Raw genomic sequence first — 22,359 nt, forward strand, 5'->3', positions numbered from 1 at the left:
AGACACAGTCCTGTCTCTCTCACATTTCTCTTTCTCAGACACAGTCCTGTCTCTCTCATATTTCTCTCTCTCAGACACAGTCCTGTCTCTCTCACATTTCTCTCTCTCACAGTCCTGTCTCTCTCACATTTCTCTTTCTCAGACACAGTCCTGTCTCTCTCACATTTCTCTCTCTCAGACACAGTCCTGTCTCTCTCACATTTCTCTCTCTCTCACAGTCCTGTCTCTCTCACATTTCTCTCTCTCAGACACAGTCCTGTCTCTCTCACATTTCTCTCTCTCAGACACAGTCCTGTCTCTCTCACATTTCTCTCTCTCAAACACAGTCCTGCCTCCCTCACATTTCTCTCTCTCTCACAGTCCTGTCTCTCTCACATTTCTCTCTCTCAGACACAGTCCTGTCTCTCTCACATTTCTCTCTCTCACAGTCCTGTCTCCCTCACATTTCTCTCGCTCAGACACAGTCCTATCTCTCTCACATTTCTCTCCCAAACACAGTCCTGTCTCTCTCACATTTCTCTCTCTCAGACACAGTCCTGTCTCTCTCACATTTCTCTCTCTCAAACACAGTCCTGTCTCCCTCACATTTCTCTCTCTCTCACAGTCCTGTCTCTCTCACATTTCTCTCTCTCAAACACAGTCCTGTCTCCCTCACATTTCACTCGCTCAGACACAGTCCTATCTCTCTCACATTTCTCTCTCAAACACAGTCCGGTCTTTCTCACATTTCTCTCTCTCAAACACAGTCCTATCTCTCTCACATTTCTCTCTCTCACAGTCCTGTCTCTCTCACATTTCTCTCTCTCACAGTCCTGTCTCTCTCACATTTCTCTCTCTCAGACTCAGTCCTGTCTTTCTCACATTTCTCTCTCTCTCACAGTCCTGTCTCTCTCACATTTCTCTTTCTCAGACACAGTCCTGTCTCTCTCACATTTCTCTCTCTCAGACACAGTCCTGTCTCTCTCACATTTCTCTCTCTCACAGTCCTGTCTCTCTCACATTTCTCTTTCTCAGACACAGTCCTGTCTCTCTCACATTTCTCTCTCTCAGACACAATCCTGTCTCTCTCACATTTCTCTCTCTCTCACAGTCCTGTCTCTCTCACATTTCTCTCTCTCAGACACAGTCCTGTCTCTCTCACATTTCTCTCTCTCAAACACAGTCCTGTCTCCCTCACATTTCTCTCGCTCAGACACAGTCCTATCTCTCTCACATTTCTCTCTCAAACACAGTCCTGTCTCTCTCACATTTCTCTCTCTCTCACAGTCCTGTCTCTCTCACATTTCTCTCTCTCAGACACAGTCCTGTCTCCCTCACATTTCTCTCGCTCAGACACAGTCCTATCTCTCTCACATTTCTCTCTCTCACAGTCCTGTCTCTCTCACATTTCTCTCTCTCAGACACAGTCCTGTCTCTCACATTTCTCTCTCTCACAGTCCTGTCTCTCTCACATTTCTCTCTCTCTCACAGTCCTGTCTCTCTCACATTTCTCTCTCTCAGACACAGTCCTGTCTCTCTCACATTTCTCGCTCTCACAATCCTGTCTCTCTCTCATTTCTCTCTCTCAGACACAGTCCTGTCTCTCTCACATTTCTCTTTCTCAGACACAGTCCTGTCTCTCTCACATTTCTCTCTCTCAGACACAGTCCTGTCTCTCTCACATTTCTCTCTCTCACAGTCCTGTCTCTCTCACATTTCTCTTTCTCAGACACAGTCCTGTCTCTCTCACATTTCTCTCTCTCAGACACAGTCCTGTCTCTCTCACATTTCTCTCTCTCTCACAGTCCTGTCTCTCTCACATTTCTCTCTCTCAGACACAATCCTGTCTCTCTCACATTTCTCTCTCTCTCACAGTCCTGTCTCTCTCACATTTCTCTCTCTCAGACACAGTCCTGTCTCTCTCACATTTCTCTCTCTCAAACACAGTCCTGTCTCCCTCACATTTCTCTCGCTCAGACACAGTCCTATCTCTCTCACATTTCTCTCTCAAACACAGTCCTGTCTCTCTCACATTTCTCTCTCTCTCACAGTCCTGTCTCTCTCACATTTCTCTCTCTCAGACACAGTCCTGTCTCCCTCACATTTCTCTCGCTCAGACACAGTCCTATCTCTCTCACATTTCTCTCTCTCACAGTCCTGTCTCTCTCACATTTCTCTCTCTCAGACACAGTCCTGTCTCTCACATTTCTCTCTCTCACAGTCCTGTCTCTCTCACATTTCTCTCTCTCTCACAGTCCTGTCTCTCTCACATTTCTCTCTCTCAGACACAGTCCTGTGTCTCTCACATTTCTCTCTCTCTCACAGTCCTGTCTCTCTCACATTTCTCTCTCTCAGACACAGTCCTATCTCTCTCACATTTCTCTCTCTCAAACACAGTCCTGTCTCTCTCACATTTCTCTCTCTCAAACACAGTCCTGTCTCTCTCAATTTTCTCTCTCTCACAGTCCTGTCTCTCTCACATTTCTCTCTCTCAGACACAGTCCTGTCTCTCTCACATTTCTCTCTCTCTCACAGTCCTGTCTCTCTCACATTTCTCTCTCTCTCACAGTCCTGTCTCTCTCACATTTCTCTCTCTCAAACACAGTCCTGTCTCCCTCACATTTCTTTCGCTCAGACACAGTCCTATCTCTCTCACATTTCTCTCTCAAACACAGTCCTGTCTTTCTCACATTTCTCTCTCTCAAACACAGTCCTATCTCTCTCACATTTCTCTCTCTCACAGACCTGTCTCTCTCACATTTCTCTCTCTCAGACACAGTCCTGTCTCTCACATTTCTCTCTCTCACAGTCCTGTCTTTCTCACATTTCTCTCTCTCAGACACAGTCCTGTCTCTCTCACATTTCTCTCTCTCACAGTCCTGTCTCTCTCACATTTCTCTCTCTCTCACAGTCCTGTCTCTCTCACATTTCTCTCTCTCAAACACAGTCCTGTCTCTCTCACATTTCTCTCTCTCAAACACAGTCCTGTCTCTCTCAATTTTCTCTCTCTCACAGTCCTGTCTCTCTCACATTTCTCTCTCTCAGACACAGTCCTGTCTCTCTCACATTTCTCTCTCTCAGACACAGTCCTGTCTCTCTCACATTTCTCTCTCTCACAATCCTGTCTCTCTCTCATTTCTCTCTCTCAGACACAGTCCTGTCTCTCTCACATTTCTCTTTCTCAGACACAGTCCTGTCTCTCTCACATTTCTCTCTCTCAGACACAGTCCTGTCTCTCTCACATTTCTCTCTCTCACAGTCCTGTCTCTCTCACATTTCTCTTTCTCAGACACAGTCCTGTCTCTCTCACATTTCTCTTTCTCAGACACAGTCCTGTCTCTCTCACATTTCTCTCTCTCTCACAGTCCTGTCTCTCTCACATTTCTCTCTCTCAGACACAGTCCTGTCTCTCTCACATTTCTCTCTCTCAAACACAGTCCTGTCTCCCTCACATTTCTCTCGCTCAGACACAGTCCTATCTCTCTCACATTTCTCTCTCAAACACAGTCCTGTCTCTCTCACATTTCTCTCTCTCTCACAGTCCTGTCTCTCTCACATTTCTCTCTCTCAGACACAGTCCTGTCTCTCTCACATTTCTCTCTCTCAAACACAGTCCTGTCTCCCTCACATTTCTCTCTCTCTCACAGTCCTGTCTCTCTCACATTTCTCTCTCTCAAACACAGTCCTGTCTCCCTCACATTTCTCTCGCTCAGACACAGTCCTATCTCTCTCACATTTCTCTCTCAAACACAGTCCTGTCTTTCTCACATTTCTCTCTCTCAAACACAGTCCTATCTCTCTCACATTTCTCTCTCTCACAGTCCTGTCTCTCTCACATTTCTCTCTCTCAGACACAGTCCTGTCTCTCACATTTCTCTCTCTCACAGTCCTGTCTCTCTCACATTTCTCTCTCTCAGACACAGTCCTGTCTCTCTCACATTTCTCTCTCTCACAGTCCTGTCTCTCTCACATTTCTCTCTCTCTCACAGTCCTGTCTCTCTCACATTTCTCTCTCTCAAACACAGTCCTGTCTCTCTCACATTTCTCTCTCTCAAACACAGTCCTGTCTCTCTCAATTTTCTCTCTCTCACAGTCCTGTCTCTCTCACATTTCTCTCTCTCAGACACAGTCCTGTCTCTCTCACATTTCTCTCTCTCAGACACAGTCCTGTCTCTCTCACATTTCTCTCTCTCACAATCCTGTCTCTCTCTCATTTCTCTCTCTCAGACACAGTCCTGTCTCTCTCACATTTCTCTTTCTCAGACACAGTCCTGTCGCTCTCACATTTCTCTCTCTCAGACACAGTCCTGTCTCTCTCACATTTCTCTCTCTCACAGTCCTGTCTCTCTCACATTTCTCTTTCTCAGACACAGTCCTGTCTCTCTCACATTTCTCTCTCTCAGACACAGTCCTGTCTCTCTCACATTTCTCTCTCTCTCACAGTCCTGTCTCTCTCACATTTCTCTCTCTCAGACACAGTCCTGTCTCTCTCACATTTCTCTCTCTCAAACACAGTCCTGTCTCCCTCACATTTCTCTCGCTCAGACACAGTCCTATCTCTCTCACATTTCTCTCTCAAACACAGTCCTGTCTCTCTCACATTTCTCTCTCTCTCACAGTCCTGTCTCTCTCACATTTCTCTCTCTCAGACACAGTCCTGTCTCCCTCACATTTCTCTCGCTCAGACACAGTCCTATCTCTCTCACATTTCTCTCTCTCACAGTCCTGTCTCTCTCACATTTCTCTCTCTCAGACACAGTCCTGTCTCTCACACTTCTCCCTCTCACAGTCCTGTCTCTCTCACATTTCTCTCTCTCAGACACAGTCCTGTCTCTCTCACATTTCTCTCTCTCACAGTCCTGTCTCTCTCACATTTCTCTCTCTCTCACAGTCCTGTCTCTCTCACATTTCTCTCTCTCAAACACAGTCCTGTCTCTCTCACATTTCTCTCTCTCAAACACAGTCCTGTCTCTCTCAATTTTCTCTCTCTCACAGTCCTGTCTCTCTCACATTTCTCTCTCTCAGACACAGTCTGTCTCTCTCACATTTCTCTCTCTCTCACAGTCCTGTCTCTCTCACATTTCTCTCTCTCAAACACAGTCCTGTCTCCCTCACATTTCTCTCGCTCAGACACAGTCCTATCTCTCTCACATTTCTCTCTCAAACACAGTCCTGTCTTTCTCACATTTCTCTCTCTCAAACACAGTCCTATCTCTCTCACATTTCTCTCTCTCACAGTCCTGTCTCTCTCACATTTCTCTCTCTCAGACACAGTCCTGTCTCTCACATTTCTCTCTCAGACACAGTCCTGTCTCTCTCACATTTCTCTCTCTCAGACACAGTCCTGTCTCTCTCACATTTCTCTCTCTCACAGTCCTGTCTCTCTCACATTTCTCTCTCTCTCACAGTCCTGTCTCTCTCACATTTCTCTCTCTCAAACACAGTCCTGTCTCTCTCACATTTCTCTCTCTCACAGTCCTGTCTCTCTCAATTTTCTCTCTCTCACAGTCCTGTCTCTCTCACATTTCTCTCTCTCAGACACAGTCCTGTCTCTCTCACATTTCTCTCTCTCAGACACAGTCCTGTCTCTCTCACATTTCTCTCTCTCACAATCCTGTCTCTCTCTCATTTCTCTCTCTCAGACACAGTCCTGTCTCTCTCACATTTCTCTTTCTCAGACACAGTCCTGTCTCTCTCACATTTCTCTCTCTCACAGTCCTGTCTCTCTCAATTTTCTCTCTCTCACAGTCCTGTCTCTCTCACATTTCTCTCTCTCAGACACAGTCCTGTCTCTCTCACATTTCTCTCTCTCAGACACAGTCCTGTCTCTCTCACATTTCTCTCTCACAGTCCTGTCTCTCTCACATTTCTCTTTCTCAGACACAGTCCTGTCTCTCTCACATTTCTCTCTCTCAGACACAGTCCTGTCTCTCTCACATTTCTCTCTCTCTCACAGTCCTGTCTCTCTCACATTTCTCTCTCTCAGACACAGTCCTGTCTCTCTCACATTTCTCTCTCTCACAGTCCTGTCTCTCTCACATTTCTCTCTCTCAGACACAGTCCTGTCTCTCTCACATTTTTCTCTCTCAGACACAGTCCTGTCTCTCTCACATTTCTCTCTCTCAGACACAGTCCTGTCTCTCTCACATTTCTCTCTCTCAGACACAGTCCTGTCTCTCTCACATTTCCTTCTCTCAGACACAGTCCTGTCTCTCTCACATTTGTCTCTCTCAGATACAGTCCAGTCTCTCTCACATTTCTCTCTCCCAGACACAGTCCTGTCTCTCTCACATTTCTCTCTCAGACACAGTCCTGTCTCTCTCACATTTCTCTCTCCCAGACACAGTCCTGTCTCTCTCACATTTCTCTCTCTCACAGTCCTATCTCTGTCACATTTCTCTCTCTCAGACAAAGTCCTATCTCTCTCACATTTCTCTCTCTCACAATCCTGTCTCTCTCACATTTCTCTCTCTCAGACACAGTCCTATCTCTCTCACATTTCTCTCTCTCAGACACAGTCCTGTCTCTCTCACATTTCTCTCTCTCACAGTCCTGTCTCTCTCACATTTCTCTCTCTCTCACAGTCCTGTCTCTCTCGCATTTCTCTCTCTCAGACGCAATCCTGTCTCTCTCACAGTTCTCTCTCTCAGACACAGTCCTGTCTCTCTCACATTTCTCTCTCTCACAGTCCTGTCTCTCTCACATTTCTCTCGCTCAGACACAGTCCTATCTCTCTCACATTTCTCTCTCTCACAGTCCTGTCTCTCTCACATTTCTCTCTCTCAGACACAGTCCTGTCTCTCACACTTCTCCCTCTCACAGTCCTGTCTCTCTCACATTTCTCTCTCTCAGACACAGTCCTGTCTCTCTCACATTTCTCTCTCTCACAGTCCTGTCTCTCTCACATTTCTCTCTCTCTCACAGTCCTGTCTCTCTCACATTTCTCTCTCTCAAACACAGTCCTGTCTCTCTCACATTTCTCTCTCTCAAACACAGTCCTGTCTCTCTCAATTTTCTCTCTCTCACAGTCCTGTCTCTCTCACATTTCTCTCTCTCAGACACAGTCTGTCTCTCTCACATTTCTCTCTCTCTCACAGTCCTGTCTCTCTCACATTTCTCTCTCTCAAACACAGTCCTGTCTCCCTCACATTTCTCTCGCTCAGACACAGTCCTATCTCTCTCACATTTCTCTCTCAAACACAGTCCTGTCTTTCTCACATTTCTCTCTCTCAAACACAGTCCTATCTCTCTCACATTTCTCTCTCTCACAGTCCTGTCTCTCTCACATTTCTCTCTCTCAGACACAGTCCTGTCTCTCACATTTCTCTCTCAGACACAGTCCTGTCTCTCTCACATTTCTCTCTCTCAGACACAGTCCTGTCTCTCTCACATTTCTCTCTCTCACAGTCCTGTCTCTCTCACATTTCTCTCTCTCTCACAGTCCTGTCTCTCTCACATTTCTCTCTCTCAAACACAGTCCTGTCTCTCTCACATTTCTCTCTCTCACAGTCCTGTCTCTCTCAATTTTCTCTCTCTCACAGTCCTGTCTCTCTCACATTTCTCTCTCTCAGACACAGTCCTTTCTCTCTCACATTTCTCTCTCTCAGACACAGTCCTGTCTCTCTCACATTTCTCTCTCTCACAATCCTGTCTCTCTCTCATTTCTCTCTCTCAGACACAGTCCTGTCTCTCTCACATTTCTCTTTCTCAGACACAGTCCTGTCTCTCTCACATTTCTCTCTCTCAGACACAGTCCTGTCTCTCTCACATTTCTCTCTCACAGTCCTGTCTCTCTCACATTTCTCTTTCTCAGACACAGTCCTGTCTCTCTCACATTTCTCTCTCTCAGACACAGTCCTGTCTCTCTCACATTTCTCTCTCTCTCACAGTCCTGTCTCTCTCACATTTCTCTCTCTCAGACACAGTCCTGTCTCTCTCACATTTCTCTCTCTCACAGTCCTGTCTCTCTCACATTTCTCTCTCTCAGACACAGTCCTGTCTCTCTCACATTTTTCTCTCTCAGACACAGTCCTGTCTCTCTCACATTTCTCTCTCTCAGACACAGTCCTGTCTCTCTCACATTTCTCTCTCTCAGACACAGTCCTGTCTCTCTCACATTTCCTTCTCTCAGACACAGTCCTGTCTCTCTCACATTTCTCTCTCTCAGATACAGTCCAGTCTCTCTCACATTTCTCTCTCCCAGACACAGTCCTGTCTCTCTCACATTTCTCTCTCAGACACAGTCCTGTCTCTCTCACATTTCTCTCTCCCAGACACAGTCCTGTCTCTCTCACATTTCTCTCTCTCACAGTCCTATCTCTGTCACATTTCTCTCTCTCAGACAAAGTCCTATCTCTCTCACATTTCTCTCTCTCACAATCCTGTCTCTCTCACATTTCTCTCTCTCAGACACAGTCCTATCTCTCTCACATTTCTCTCTCTCAGACACAGTCCTGTCTCTCTCACATTTCTCTCTCTCACAGTCCTATCTCTCTCACATTTCTCTCTCCCAGACACAGTCCTGTCTCTCTCACATTTCTCTCTCTCAGACACAGTCCTGTCTCTCTCACATTTCTCTCTCCCAGACACAGTCCTGTCTCTCTCACATTTCTCTCTCTCAGACACAGTCCTATCTCTCTCACATTTCTCTCTCTCACAATCCTGTCTCTCTCACATTTCTCTCTCTCAGACACAGTCCTGTCTCTCTCACATTTCCTTCTCTCAGACACAGTCCTGTCTCTCTCACATTTCTCTCTCTTAGACACAGTCCAGTCTCTCTCACATTTCTCTCTCCCAGACACAGTCCTGTCTCTCTCACATTTCTCTCTCAGACATAGTCCTGTCTCTCTCACATTTCTCTCTCCCAGACACAGTCCTGTCTCTCTCACATTTCTCTCTCTCACATTTCTCTCTCTCACAGTCCTATCTCTCTCACATTTCTCTCTCTCAGACAAAGTCCTATCTCTCTCACATTTCTCTCTCTCACAATCCTGTCTCTCTCACATTTCTCTCTCTCAGACACAGTCCTATCTCTCTCACATTTCTCTCTCTCAGACACAGTCCTGTCTCTCTCACATTTCTCTCTCTCACAGTCCTATCTCTCTCACATTTCTCTCTCCCAGACACAGTCCTGTCTCTCTCACATTTCTCTCTCTCAGACACAGTCCTGTCTGTCTCACATTTCTCTCTCCCAGACACAGTCCTGTCTCTCTCACATTTCTCTCTCTCAGACACAGTCCTATCTCTCTCACATTTCTCTCTCTCACAATCCTGTCTCTCTCACATTTCTCTCTCTCAGACACAGTCCTGTCTATCTCACATTTCTCTCTCTCACAATCCTGTCTCTCTCACATTTCTCTCTCTCAGACACAATCCTGTCTCTCTCACATTTCTCTCTCTCACAATCCTGTCTCTCTCACATTTCTCTCTCTCAGACACAGTCCTGTCTCTCTCACATTTCTCTCTCTCAAACACAGTCCTGTCTCTCTCACATTTCTCCATCTCAGACACAGTCCTGTCTCTCTCACATTTCTCTCTCTCACAGTCCTGTCTCTCTCACATTTCTCTCTCTCACAGTCCTGTCTCTCTCACATTTCTCTCTCTCAGACACAGTCCTGTCTCTCTCACATTTCTCTCTCCCAGACACAGTCCTGTCTCCCTCACATTTCTCTCTCTCAGACACAGTCCTGTCTCTCTCACATTTCTCTCTCTCAGACACAGTCCTGTCTCTCTCACATTTCTCTCTCTCAGACACAGTCCTGTCTCTCTCACATTTCTCCATCTCAGACAGAGTCCAGTCTCTCTCACATTTCTCTCTCTCAGACACAGTCCTGTCTCTCTCACATTTCTCTCTCTCAGACACAGTCCTGTCTCTCTCACATTTCTCCATCTCAGACAGAGTCCAGTCTCTCTCACATTTCTCTCTCTCACAGTCCTGTCTCTCTCACATTTCTCTCTCTCAGACACAGTCCTGTCTCTCTCACATTTCTCCATCTCAGACAGAGTCCAGTCTCTCTCACATTTCTCTCTCTCACAGTCCTGTCTCTCTCACATTTCTCTCTCTCACAGTCCTGTCTCTCTCACATTTCTCTCTCTCAAACGCAGTCCTGTCTCCCTCACATTTCTCTCGCTCAGACACAGTCCTGTCTCTCTCACATTTCTCTCTCTCAGACACAGTCCTGTCTCTCTCACATTTCTCTCTCTCACAATCCTGTCTCTCTCACATTTCTCTCTCTCAGACACAGTCCTGTCTCTCTCACATTTCTCTCTCTCAGACACAGTCCTGTCTCTCTCACATTTCTCTCTCTCACAGTCCTGTCTCTCTCTCATTTCTCTCTCTCAGACACAGTCCTGTCTCTCTCACATTTCTCTCTCTCACAATCCTGTCTCTCTCACATTTCTCTCTCTCACAATCCTGTCTCTCTCACATTTCTCTCTCTCACAGTCCTGTCTCTCTCAGATTTCTCTCTCTCAGTTACAGTCCCGTCTTTCTCACATTTCTCTCTCTCAGACACAGTCCTGTCTCTCTCACATTTCTCTCTCTCAGACACAGTCCTGTCTCTCTCACATTTCTCTCTCTCAGTTACAGTCCCGTCTTTCTCACATTTCTCTCTCTCAGACACAGTCCTGTCTCTCTCACATTTCTCTCTCTCAGTTACAGTCCCGTCTTTCTCACATTTCTCTCTCTCAGACACAGTCCTGTCTCTCTCACATTTCTCTCTCTCAGTTACAGTCCCGTCTTTCTCACATTTCTCTCTCTCAGACACAGTCCTGTCTCTCTCACATTTCTCTCTCTCAGTTACAGTCCCGTCTTTCTCACATTTCTCTCTCTCAGACTCAGTCCTGTCTCTCTCACATTTCTCTCTCTCACAGTCCTGCCTTGTGGTAGTATGTATTAGGGGTCATGTGGGACTGGAAGCCCTAATGTCATTGGCTGACAGATCCCGGGTCCTGGTTGGCCGTTGACCTCTAGATCCGCCTGAAGGCGGAGTATAAGAAGCCGGAGTCCTCCCCCGCAGGCCATTCTACTATCGAGCTGCGGGGGAACAGACACGCTTAATAAAGCCTCATCGACTTCACTCTATTCGTCTCTCGGAGTCTTTGTGCGCTACAATTTATTAAGCGTGCCTAAAAAGGACTATGGAGCTCAGGATCATTCCGGAATGCCTGAGGATCAGCCCCCAAGCAGTGAACGCGGCAGCAGCCTTCAAGCACTGGCAGACTTGTTTCGAGGCCTACCTCAGAACGGCCACCGGCCGGGTCACAGAAGACCAAAAACTACAGGTCCTGCACTCGAGGGTGAGCACAGAGATTTTCTCTTTCATCGAAGACGCGGAGGATTTCCAGACGGCGTTTGCAGCACTGAAAAGTCTCTATGTCCGCCCAGTTAACCAAATCTACGCTCGCTACCAGCTCGCGACGAGACGGCAAGGTCCCGGAGAATCGATGGACGAATTCTACGCCGCGCTGCTGATTTTGGGACGAGCCTGCAGCTGCCCTTCGGTGAACGCAAATGAACACACGGACATGTTAATGCGCGATGCTTTTGTGGCAGGTATGAATTCCTCCCAAATCCGCCAAAGACTTCTAGAAAGAGAGTCGCTAGGACTCTCAGAGGCCCGGGCCCTCGCAGCCTCCCTAGACGTGGCCGCGCGTAATACCCGCGCCTATGGCCCCGACCGCGCGGCAGCCCATTGGGCTCCGTACGTACCCGTCGCGACAAACCCACCCGGACACCCCACAGACTTGCGCGGTCCAAACGCCAAGTCGCACCGGGGGCGCCCGCTGCTATTTCTGCGGCCAGGCAAAACACCCCCGGCAGCGCTGCCCGGCCCGCGCAGCAATCTGCAAGAGCTGCGGGAAAAAGGGCCATTTCGCGGTTGTGTGCCGGTCCCGCGAGGTCGCCGCTGTCCCGGGAGAACAGGGAGCCCTGCACGCCACTTACGCTCCCCAACCCCCCCCCCCCCCACGTATGACCCGCCGGCGCTTCCACTTTGGGTCCCGACCACCGCTCTCCCCGGAGAAGAGGGAGTTCTGCGCGTCTCTAACGCCACCCAAACCCCCCCCCCCCCCGCGCCCCACGTCTGACCCGCCGGCGCTACCAACTTGGGTCCCGACCACCGCTGTCCCCAGAGATGAGGGAGCCCCGCGCGGTCCTAACGCTCCCCAACCCCCCCAGCGCCCCATGTGCGACCCGCAGACGCCGCCATTTTGGGTCCCGGCCTCCACGAGGGGAGGAAGGGCGCCGCCATCTTGGACCATCCCAGACCTGTACGACGCGTGGGGGCGGCCATTTTGTCCACCCCCACCGCCATCTTGTGACCCCCCAGCCATGTGCAATGTATGGGGGCAGCCATTTTGTTCATCCCCGACGCCATCTTGGACGGCAACAACGGACCCCACTCCACTACTACAACCACGTCTCGCTTCAATTACGCTCGATCAAGCTCGGCCCCGGACACTCCAGACGACGACGACAACGGTGCTAATAAACGGGCACGAGACACCATGCCTAGTCGACTCCGGGAGCACGGAGAGCTTTATCCACCCCGACACGGTAAGACGCTGTTCCTTGACCACCTATCCCAGCGCACAAAAGATTTCCCTAGCTGCAGGATCCCACTCCGTACAGATCCAAGGTTTCTGCATAGTTACCCTAACGGTGCAGGGGAGGGAGTTCAAAAACTACAAACTAAACGTCCTTCCCCAACTCTGCGCCCCCACTTTACTGGGATTAGATTTCCAGTGCAATCTACAGAGCCTTACGTTCAAATTCCGCGGCCCAATACCCCCACTCACTATCTGCGGCCTCGCAACCCTCAAGGTGCAACCCCCGTCCTTGTTTGCGAACCTCACCCCGGATTGCAAACCCGTCGCCACTAGGAGCAGACGGTACAGCGCCCAGGACCGGACCTTCATTCGGTCCGAAGTCCAGCGGCTACTAAAGGAAGGCATAATCCAGGCCAGCAATAGTCCCTGGAGAGCACAGGTGGTAGTAGTGAAGACAGGGGAGAAACAAAGGATGGTCATAGACTATAGCCAGACCATCAACAGGTACACACAACTAGACGCGTACCCTCTCCCCCGCATATCCGACATGGTCAATCGGATTGCCCAATATAAAGTCTTCTCCACCGTGGACCTCAAGTCCGCCTACCATCAGCTCCCCATCCGCCCAAGTGACCGCAAGTACACAGCCTTCGAGGCAGGCGGGCGATTATACCATTTCCTAAGGGTCCCATTTGGCGTCACAAACGGGGTCTCGGTCTTCCAACGGGAGATGGACCGAATGGTTGATCAACATGGGTTGCGGGCCACGTTCCCGTATCTCGACAATGTAACCATCTGCGGCCACGACCAGCAGGACCACGACGCCAACCTCCAAAAATTCCTCCAGACCGCCAAAGCCTTGAACCTCACGTACAACGAGGACAAGTGCGTTTTTAGCACCAACTGACTAGCCATTCTGGGCTACGTAGTGCGCAATGGGATAATAGGCCCCGACCCCGAACGTATGCGCGCCCTCATGGAATTTCCCCTCCCACACTGCCCAAAAGCCCTGAAACGCTGCCTGGTGTTTTTTTCATACTACGCCCAGTGGGTCCCCCAGTACGCAGACAAGGCCCGCCCCCTAATACAGACCACGACCTTCCCTCTGTCGACAGAGGCTTGCCAGGCCTTCAGCCGCATCAAAGCGGATATCGCAAAGGCCACGATGCGCGCCATCGACGAGTCCCTCCCCTTCCAGGTCGAGAGCGACGCGTCCGAAGAAGCTCTAGCGGCCACCCTTAACCAAGCGGGCAGACCCGTGGCCTTTTTCTCCCGGACCCTCCACGCCTCAGAAATCCGCCACTCCTCAGTGGAAAAGGAAGCCCAAGCCATAGTGGAAGTTGTGCGACATTGGAGGCATTACCTGGCCGACAGGAGATTCACTCTCCTCACCGACCAACGGTCGGTAGCCTTCATGTTCGATAATGCACTGCGGGGCAAAATCAAAAACGACAAGATCTTAAGGTGGAGGATCGAGCTCTCCACCTTCAACTACGAGATTTTGTATCGTCCTGGAAAGCTGAACGAGCCGTCCGATGCCCTACCCCGCGGCACATGTGCCAACGCACAAATTAACCGCCTCCAAACCCTCCACGAGGACCTCTGCCACCCGGGGGTCACTCGGTTTTTCCACTTTATCAAGTCCCGCAATCTCCCATACTCTTTAGAGGAGGTCCATACAGTCACAAGGGACTGCCACATCTGCGCGGAATGCAAACCGCATTTTTTCAGGCCGGAGGGTGCGCACCTGATTAAGGCTTCCCGCCCCTTTGAACGCCTTAGTCTCGATTTCAAAGGGCCCCTCCCCTCCACCAACCGCAACACATACTTTCTTAATGTGGTGGACGAATACTCCCGCTTCCCATTCGCCATTCCCTGCTCTGACATGACCGCGGCCACAGTCATTAAAGCCCTGAACACCATCTTCACACTGTTCGGTTGCCCCGCATACGTCCACAGCGACAGGGGGTCCTCTTTCATGAGTGACGAGCTGCGCCAGTTCCTGCTCAGCAAGGGCATAGCCTCAAGCAGGACGACCAGCTACAACCCCCGGGGGAACGGGCAAGTAGAGAGGGAGAACGGCACGGTCTGGAAGACCGTCCTACTGGCCCTACGGTCCAGGGACCTCCTAGTTTCACGGTGGCAGGAGGTCCTCCCGGAAGCTCTCCACTCCATCCGGTCGCTATTATGTACGAGCACTAATCAAACGCCTCATGAGCGCCTCCTTGTCTTCCCTAGGAGGTCCTCCTCTGGAACGTCGCTGCCGACCTGGCTGGCGGCCCCAGGACCCATCTTGCTCCGAAAGCATGTGCGGGCACACAAGGCGGACCCGTTGGTCGAAAGGGTTCACCTCCTCCACGCGAACCCGCAGTACGCTTACGTGGAGTACCCCGACGGCCGACAGGACACGGTCTCCCTGCGGGATCTGGCGCCCGCCGGCAACACACACACACCCCCGACACCATTCACCCAACCCCCCCCCCTTCCTGCCACCGCCGCACCCCGCGACCGCCCCCTTCCCAGGAGGATCGGTTCCCCTCCCCTCAGGCCCGACCAAGAATAAAGCCCAAGATGAAACCGTAAGGCTCCCGGAGACGACAACACCGGTACAAGCACCACCACCACCACCGGGGCCGAGGCGATCGACACGGACGACCAGACCGCCCGACCGACTCGTGGCGTCGATCTAAATCAATATATGGACTTTTCACAAGAACATTTTGCTTTTCTCCCGATACCTTCTGTAAATAGTTGAAACTGGACAAAATTGTACATACTGTATTGCCATGTGAATGTTTTCCTCCCAGGACCAGCCCTGTAAACCCTTACCACCATACGAAGCATCACCCCGCCGGGTTCATTTTTGACAAGGGGTGAATGTGGTAGTATGTATTAGGGGTCATGTGGGACTGGAAGCCCTAATGTCATTGGCTGACAGATCCCGGGTCCTGGTTGGCCGTTGACCTCTAGCTCCGCACTGAAGGCGGAGTATAAGAAGCCGGAGTCCTCCCCCGCAGGCCATTCTACTATCGAGCTGCTGGGGAACAGACACGCTTAATAAAGCCTCATCGTCTTCACTCTATTCGTCTCACGGAGTCTTTGTGCGCTCCATGTCTCTCTCACATTTCTCTCTCACAGACACAGTCCTGTTGATCACATTTCTCTCTCAACCAGTCCTGTCTTTCTCACATTTCTCTCTCTCAGACACAGTCCTGTCTCTCTCACATTTCTCTCTCTCAGACACAGTCCTGTCTCTCTCACATTTCTCTCTCTCAGACACAGTCCTGTCTCTCTCACATTTCTCTCTCTCAGACACAGTCCTGTCTCTCTCACATTTCTCTCTCTCAGACACAGTCCTGTCTCTCTCAAATTTCTCTCTCACAGTCCTGTCTCTCTCACATTTTCTCTCTCAGATACAGTCCTGTCTCTCTCGCATTTCTCTCTCTCAGACGCAATCCTGTCTCTCTCACAGTTCTCTCTCTCAGACACAGTCCTGTCTCTCTCACATTTTCTCTCTCAGATACAGTCCTGTCTCTCTCGCATTTCTCTCTCTCAGACGCAATCCTGTCTCTCTCACATTTCTCTCTCTCAGACACAGTCCTGTCTCTCTCACATTTCTCTCTCTCACAGTCCTGTCTCTCTCACATTTCTCTCTCTCAGACACAGTCCTGTCTCTCTCACATTTCTCTCTCTCAGACGCAGCCCTGTCTCTCTCACATTTCTCTCTCTCAGACACAGTCCTGTCTCTCTCACATTTTTCTCTCTCAGATACAGTCCTGTCTCTCTCACATTTTTCTCTCTCAGATACAGTCCTGTCTCTCTCACATTTCTCTCTCTCACAGTCCTGTCTCTCTCACATTTCTCTCTCTCAGATACAGTCCTGTCTCTCTCACATTTCTCTCTCTCACAGTCCTGTCTCTCTCACATTTTTCTCTCTCAGATACAGTCCTGTCTCTCTCACATTTCTCTCTCTCACAGTCCTGTCTCTCTCACATTTCTCTCTCTCAGATACAGCCCTGTCTCTCTCACATTTCTCTCTCTCAGATACAGTCCCGTCTCTCTCACATTTCTCTCTCTCAGATACAGTCCCGTCTCTCTCACATTTCTCTCTCTCAGATACAGCCCTGTCTCTCTCACATTTTTCTCTCTCAGATACAGTCCTGTCTCTCTCACATTTCTCTCTCTCACAGTCCTGTCCCTCTCACATTTCTCTCTCTCAGATACAGTCCTGTCTCTCTCACATTTCTCTCTCTCAGACACAATCCTGTCTCTCTCACATTTCTCTCTTTCACACTCCTGTCTCTCTCACATTTCTCTCTCTCAGACACAGTCCTGTCTCTCTCACATTTCTCTCTCTCAGACGCAGTCCTGTCTCTCTCACATTTCTCTCTCTCAGATACAGTCCCGTCTCTCTCACATTTCTCTCTCTCAGATACAGTCCCGTCTCTCTCACATTTCTCTCTCTCAGATACAGTCCTGTCTCTCTCACATTTCTCTCTCAGATACAGTCCTGTCTCTCACACATTTCTCTCGCAGATACAGTCCTGTCTCTCTCACATTTCTCTCAGACACAGTCCTGTCTCTCTCACATTTCTCTCTCAGAGACAGTCCTGTCTCTCACATTTCTCTCTCTCAGACACAGTCCGGTCTCTCTCACATTTCTCTCTTTCAGACACAGTTCTGTCTCTCTCTCATTTCTCTCTCTCAGACACACATGTCATGTTAGGTACACTGGTCTAACACTGGCTGCAACTGGATGCAGCTTAGATCAGAATCATAGAATCATAGAATCATAGACGTTTACAGCATGGAAACAGGCCCTTCGGCCCAACCAGTCCATGCCGCCCAGAAAGATACACCCGACCTCGAAGTTAGTTCAATCAGGTTTATTGAACTAATAGCACATTTAGCACAGTTCTCTGTGAGTTCGACTCTCTGCTAACTTAAGTGTAGTTACTCTGTCTGACTGAACCAGACTAGCTCTTAGCCACGTGGTGGAGGTGTGAGATTGTAACAACACCCTTGACTGACTCTCTCGATGTTCATCAGTGGAAAGAGGCGGAGTGTGAGTGCCTCATGTCTTTTATAGTCAGATCCCACCCCTGAGTGTCCTGCCTGCTTATTGGTCATGTCCTGTTCTCTGTGTCCATTAGCTGCTTGTCTGAATATCATTATGTGTGTGTCTGCATATCATGACATATCCCCTTTTTTTAATGTTTGGATGACATATGTGAACGTAATTACAAGAATAGGCCAATATTAACATATATACATGCAGTGGATGTGAACATATGTACATGTAAATACAGCTGTCTAATGCGAAAACACAGAACAAAGCAAACAGAACAAATGTTCATAAGTCCAGTCTCTGTGGCTTGCGTCTGATTCTGGTCGACCACCAGAGAGGCGGTGGTGGGGACGCCAGCGCCTTGATGGTCGGGATTGAAGCCTGACTGGTGTCCTCGTGAGTCGAGGTATCAGGAGGTGGCAAAACAACAGAAGGAAACGGAGAAGAATGTGGTTGCGGGCAGGCAACTTTGCGCAGTGCCCGTCTGTTTCATCGCACAACAGAACCATCAGCCAGACGCACAACATACGAGCCTGTCGAACAACGACAGCTGGAGCTGACCAGCCTCCATCAGGGACCTTGACCAGAACAGTGTCTGACGGGGATAACCCGGGCAAATCGGTGGCATGAGCATCATTGCCCTGTTTCTGCCGGTCTCGGAGTTGCTGCACCCTCTGCAGCACCGGGAGGTGATCCAGGTTAGGCACGTATATGGCTGGAAGTGTCGTTCGCAGGTCCCTGTTCATCAGGAGTTGAGCCGGCGACATGCCCGTGGACAGTAGGGTCGCCCTGTATGCAAGTAGCGCAAAGTGAATGTCAGACGCAGAATCCGCGGCCTTGCAGATGAGCTGCTTCACTATGTGCACCCCTTTCTCAACTTTTCCATTTGACTGCGGATAGTGTGGGCTGGAAGTGACGCGTTTGAACTGATACGACTGGGCAAACAGAGACCATTCATGGCTGCTGAAGCACGGGCCATTGTCACTCATGACAGTGAGTGGGATACCATGCCTGGAGAACGTCTCCTCACAGGCTTTGATGACGGTCCGAGATTTGAGGTCTGACAGCTTCATAACTTCAGGGTAATTGGAAAAGTAATCAATGGTTAACACATAATCATGACCATTTGCATGAAAGAGGTCGATGCCATCCTTGGACCACGGAGAGGTTTCAATTTCATGCTGCTGAAGTGCCTCCTTACTCTGCGCTGGCTGGAAGCGTTGACAGGTCGCACAGTTAAGGACCATGTTCACGATGTCCTGGCTGATCCCGGGCCAGTAGACAGCCTACCTGGCTCTGCGTCTGCACTTTTCCACACCCAGGTGGCCGTCATGGATTTGATGGAGCACCAAGCTCTGGAGACTGTGTGGAATTACAATCCGGTCCAGTTTGAGGAAGATACCATCAACCACCATCAGGTCGTCCTTTATATTGAAAAATTGAGGGCACTGTCCTTTTTGCCAGCCATTGGCTAGGTGTTGCATAACACGCTGCAAGAAGGGGTCTTTGGCTGTCTCCTCACGGATACGAATCACCTTCTCATCAGATGCCGGGAGGGTGCTAACACACAGCTGCACCTGTGACTCAACCTGTGACTCAATTTGCCGAATGACAATCAGTGGTTCACGAGGCACGGTGATGGAGCGGAACAATGTATCGGCAATGATGAGCTCCTTGCCAGGTGTGTAGACCAGGTCAAAGTCGTACCTTCTGAGTTTGAGGAGGATGCGCTGCAACCGAGGCGTCATGTCATTAAGGTCCTTGTGGATAATGTGGATCAGGGGCCTGTGATCCGTCTCGACTGTGAATGTTGGCATAGTCGTGAAACTTGCGAATACCAGTGAGAAGGCCCAGGCATTCCTTCTCGATTTGTGCTTACCTTTGTTCGGTGGGCATCATTGCCCTTGATGCGTAGGCAACCGGTGCCCAGGATGAAGTGTCATCCTGTTGCAGCAGGATCACACCGATGCCATCCTGGCTCGCATCTGTCGAGATTTTCGTTTCCCTGTCTGGATCGAAAAATGCCAATATGGGTGCAGTGGTGAGCTTGGCTTTCAGCTCCAACCACTCTGCCTGATGGGCCACCTTCCACTCGAAGGCAGTGGACTTCTTCACTAGGTGTCGTAGGGCCGTGGTGTGTGAGGCCATGTCTGGGATGAACTTGCCCAGAAAATTGACCATGCCCAGGAAGCGCAACACCGCCGTCTTGTCTTCCGGGACCTTCATGGCCGCGATGGCCTTGACCTTGTCTGTGTCGGGGCACACGCCCTGCTGAGAGATCTGGTCACTTAAGAACGTGAGTGTCGACACGCCAAAGCAACATTTGGTCCTGTTCAGCTTCAGGCCCTTGGCGTGGGCAGGGCGGAATAACTGCTGGAGACGGGAAACATGCTCCTCAGGGGTCATGCACCATATGATGACGTCGTCCACGTACACACGAACCCCTTCCGAAGCCCTCCATCATCTGTTCCATGATGCGATGAAATACCTCCAATGCCGAGACGATGCCGAACGGCAGGCTTGCTTTTTAAGAGCTGCTCTCTCAGAGGATCAGAGTGAACTCCAAACACGATTTGGTCTCTGATCATGGAGTCAGCAACATCACCAAAGTTGCAGAACAGCGCTAGCAGGCAGAGAAGGCATTGAAAGATTCATCTTTACCTTGAAGAAGTTGTTTGAATATGGAGCGCTCGAAGATTTTGTTGGTGTCCACTTCACAGTGACTATCGAACTTGTCCAGGATAGTCTGAAACTTTGCCTTGTCCTGGCCTTCGGTGAAGTTAAACGAGTTGAAGAGTTCGATGGCTTGATCACCCGCTGTTGAGAGGAGAAGCCTGATCTTTCTTGCATCAGATGCACCCTCGAGGTCTGAGGCTTCGATGTACAGCAGAAACTTTTGCTTGAATGTCTGCCAGTTGGCACTGAGATTGCCGGAGGTCCTGAGCTGGTGAGGAGCCTGAATCTTCTCCATGGTGCCGGGATACATTTGCTGGTCGTCACAGAACGGACTGAGGTCAGCCACCTTAAATTAGTAGTCTCCTGGTATCATGTCGTGTTAGGTACACTGGTCTAACACTGGCTGCAACTGGATGCAGCTTAGATCAGAAAGATACTCCAGACCTCGAAGTTAGTTCAATCAGGTTTATTGAACGATGAGCACAGTTAGCACAGTTCTCTGTCAGTTCGACTCGCTGCTAACTTAAGTGTGGTTACTCTGTCTGACTGAACCAGACAAGCTCTTAGTCACGTGGTGGGGTGATGCGCAATCAATTACTCTCAAGACGAAGGTGATTCATAACTGAGGCTTTAATCTGCTAGAACTCGACCCCAGCAGCTTCGATACAGAAAGTGAAGGCTGCTGGGACGGCACTGGTTCTTATACTCCTCTTCGCAGGGCGGAGCTACGTACATCAGCCAATGGTAGACTCCTGGTTCTAACCAATGGTCATCCACCTCTCAGGTACCGCAATACCTGGTACTACCACATGGGGGGTGAGATTGTCACACCACCCTTGACTGACTCTCTAGATGTTCATCAGTGGAAAGAGGCGGAATGTGAGTGCCTCGTGTCTTTTATAGTCAGATCGCACCCCTGAGTGTTCTGCCTGCTTATTGGTCATGTCCTGTTCTCTGTGTCCATTAGCTGCTTGTCTGAATATCATTATGTGTGTGTCTGCATATCATGACTGCACAGCCCTGTCTCTCTCACATTTCTCTCTGTCTCTCTCAGACACACTATCCTGTCTCTCGCTCACTCACATTTCTCTCTCCCTCAGACGCAATCCTGTCTCTCTCACACTCACTTATATTTCTCTCTCAGACACACAGCCCTGTCTCTCTCTCTCTCTCTTCAAGAAGGCAGTGAGTGCACTCACTCACTCACTCCTCTCTCCCTCGGACACAATCCTGTCTCTCTCACTCACTCTCATTTCTCTCTCACTCACATTTCTCTCCCTCAGACACAGTCCTGTCTCCCTCACTCGCATTTCTGAGTCTCCCTCAGATACAGAGTCCTTTTTCTATCACAAATTTCTCTCTCACACAATCCTGTCCTTCACACACATTTCTCTCTCTCTGACTCACAGTCGTGTCTCTTACACTCTCTCACAGTTCTCTCTTCTTCCGACACACAGTCATCCTCTCTCACACACAGACTTTGAGATTAGTCTGTCACTCTGCCTCTGCTCAATCCTCCTGTTTTTCTGCTTTACAGTTTTTAGTTCAGAAAACGAGTGTGATGTTGAACAAACCGGAACCAGTTCAAACATTAGCAGAGTGAAACTCCAATTACTCACATCCAAACCCCGCGGCACGGATATTTCCCCGTTCCTGGCACCGAAAGCAAAGCCATGTCCCTGATCCAGAAACTGCTCCTTTTCTCCGAAAGGGAATCCAGCCGGATCCCAGTCCTGAAACCTGCAAACATCAACCAGCGCCATGTCCAGAGAGAGACGGAGAGGGAGAGAGCTTCTTCACCAAACCCGGAAAGTGGAACCGAAAGTAACTTCAGATCACCCGAAACTCAACAGCAACCCGCCCCCATCACATTGGCGACTGTGGCGTTCCACATTGGGATTGGGGATTGAGGGGATTCACATTGGGATTGGGGACTGAGGGGATTCACATTGGGATTGGGGATTGAGGGGATTCACATTGGGATTGGGGATTGAGGGGATTCACATTGGGATTGGGGACTGAGGGGATTCACATTGGGATTGGGGACTAAGGGGATTCACATTGGAATTGGGGACTGAGGGGATTCA

The 22,359-nt window shown here is 49.7% G+C and overlaps 1 protein-coding gene across 1 annotated transcript in view; it reads right to left on the reverse strand.

Moving 5' to 3' along the window:
- LOC140390092 (proteasome subunit beta type-8-like) overlaps nucleotides 1–22,090 on the reverse strand; it is an 86,784-nt gene extending 64,694 nt beyond the window's left edge. Inside the window, exon 1 of the mRNA XM_072474996.1 lies at nucleotides 21,892–22,090. Within this exon, the coding sequence (XP_072331097.1) occupies nucleotides 21,892–22,035 (144 nt within the window). The 5' untranslated portion in view covers nucleotides 22,036–22,090. The remainder of the gene's footprint in view (nucleotides 1–21,891) is intronic.
- Between the last annotated feature and the right edge of the window lie 269 nt (nucleotides 22,091–22,359).

The sequence above is a fragment of the Scyliorhinus torazame genome, chromosome 14 (assembly GCF_047496885.1).
Source record: "Scyliorhinus torazame isolate Kashiwa2021f chromosome 14, sScyTor2.1, whole genome shotgun sequence".
Classification (NCBI taxonomy): Eukaryota; Metazoa; Chordata; class Chondrichthyes; order Carcharhiniformes; family Scyliorhinidae; genus Scyliorhinus; species Scyliorhinus torazame.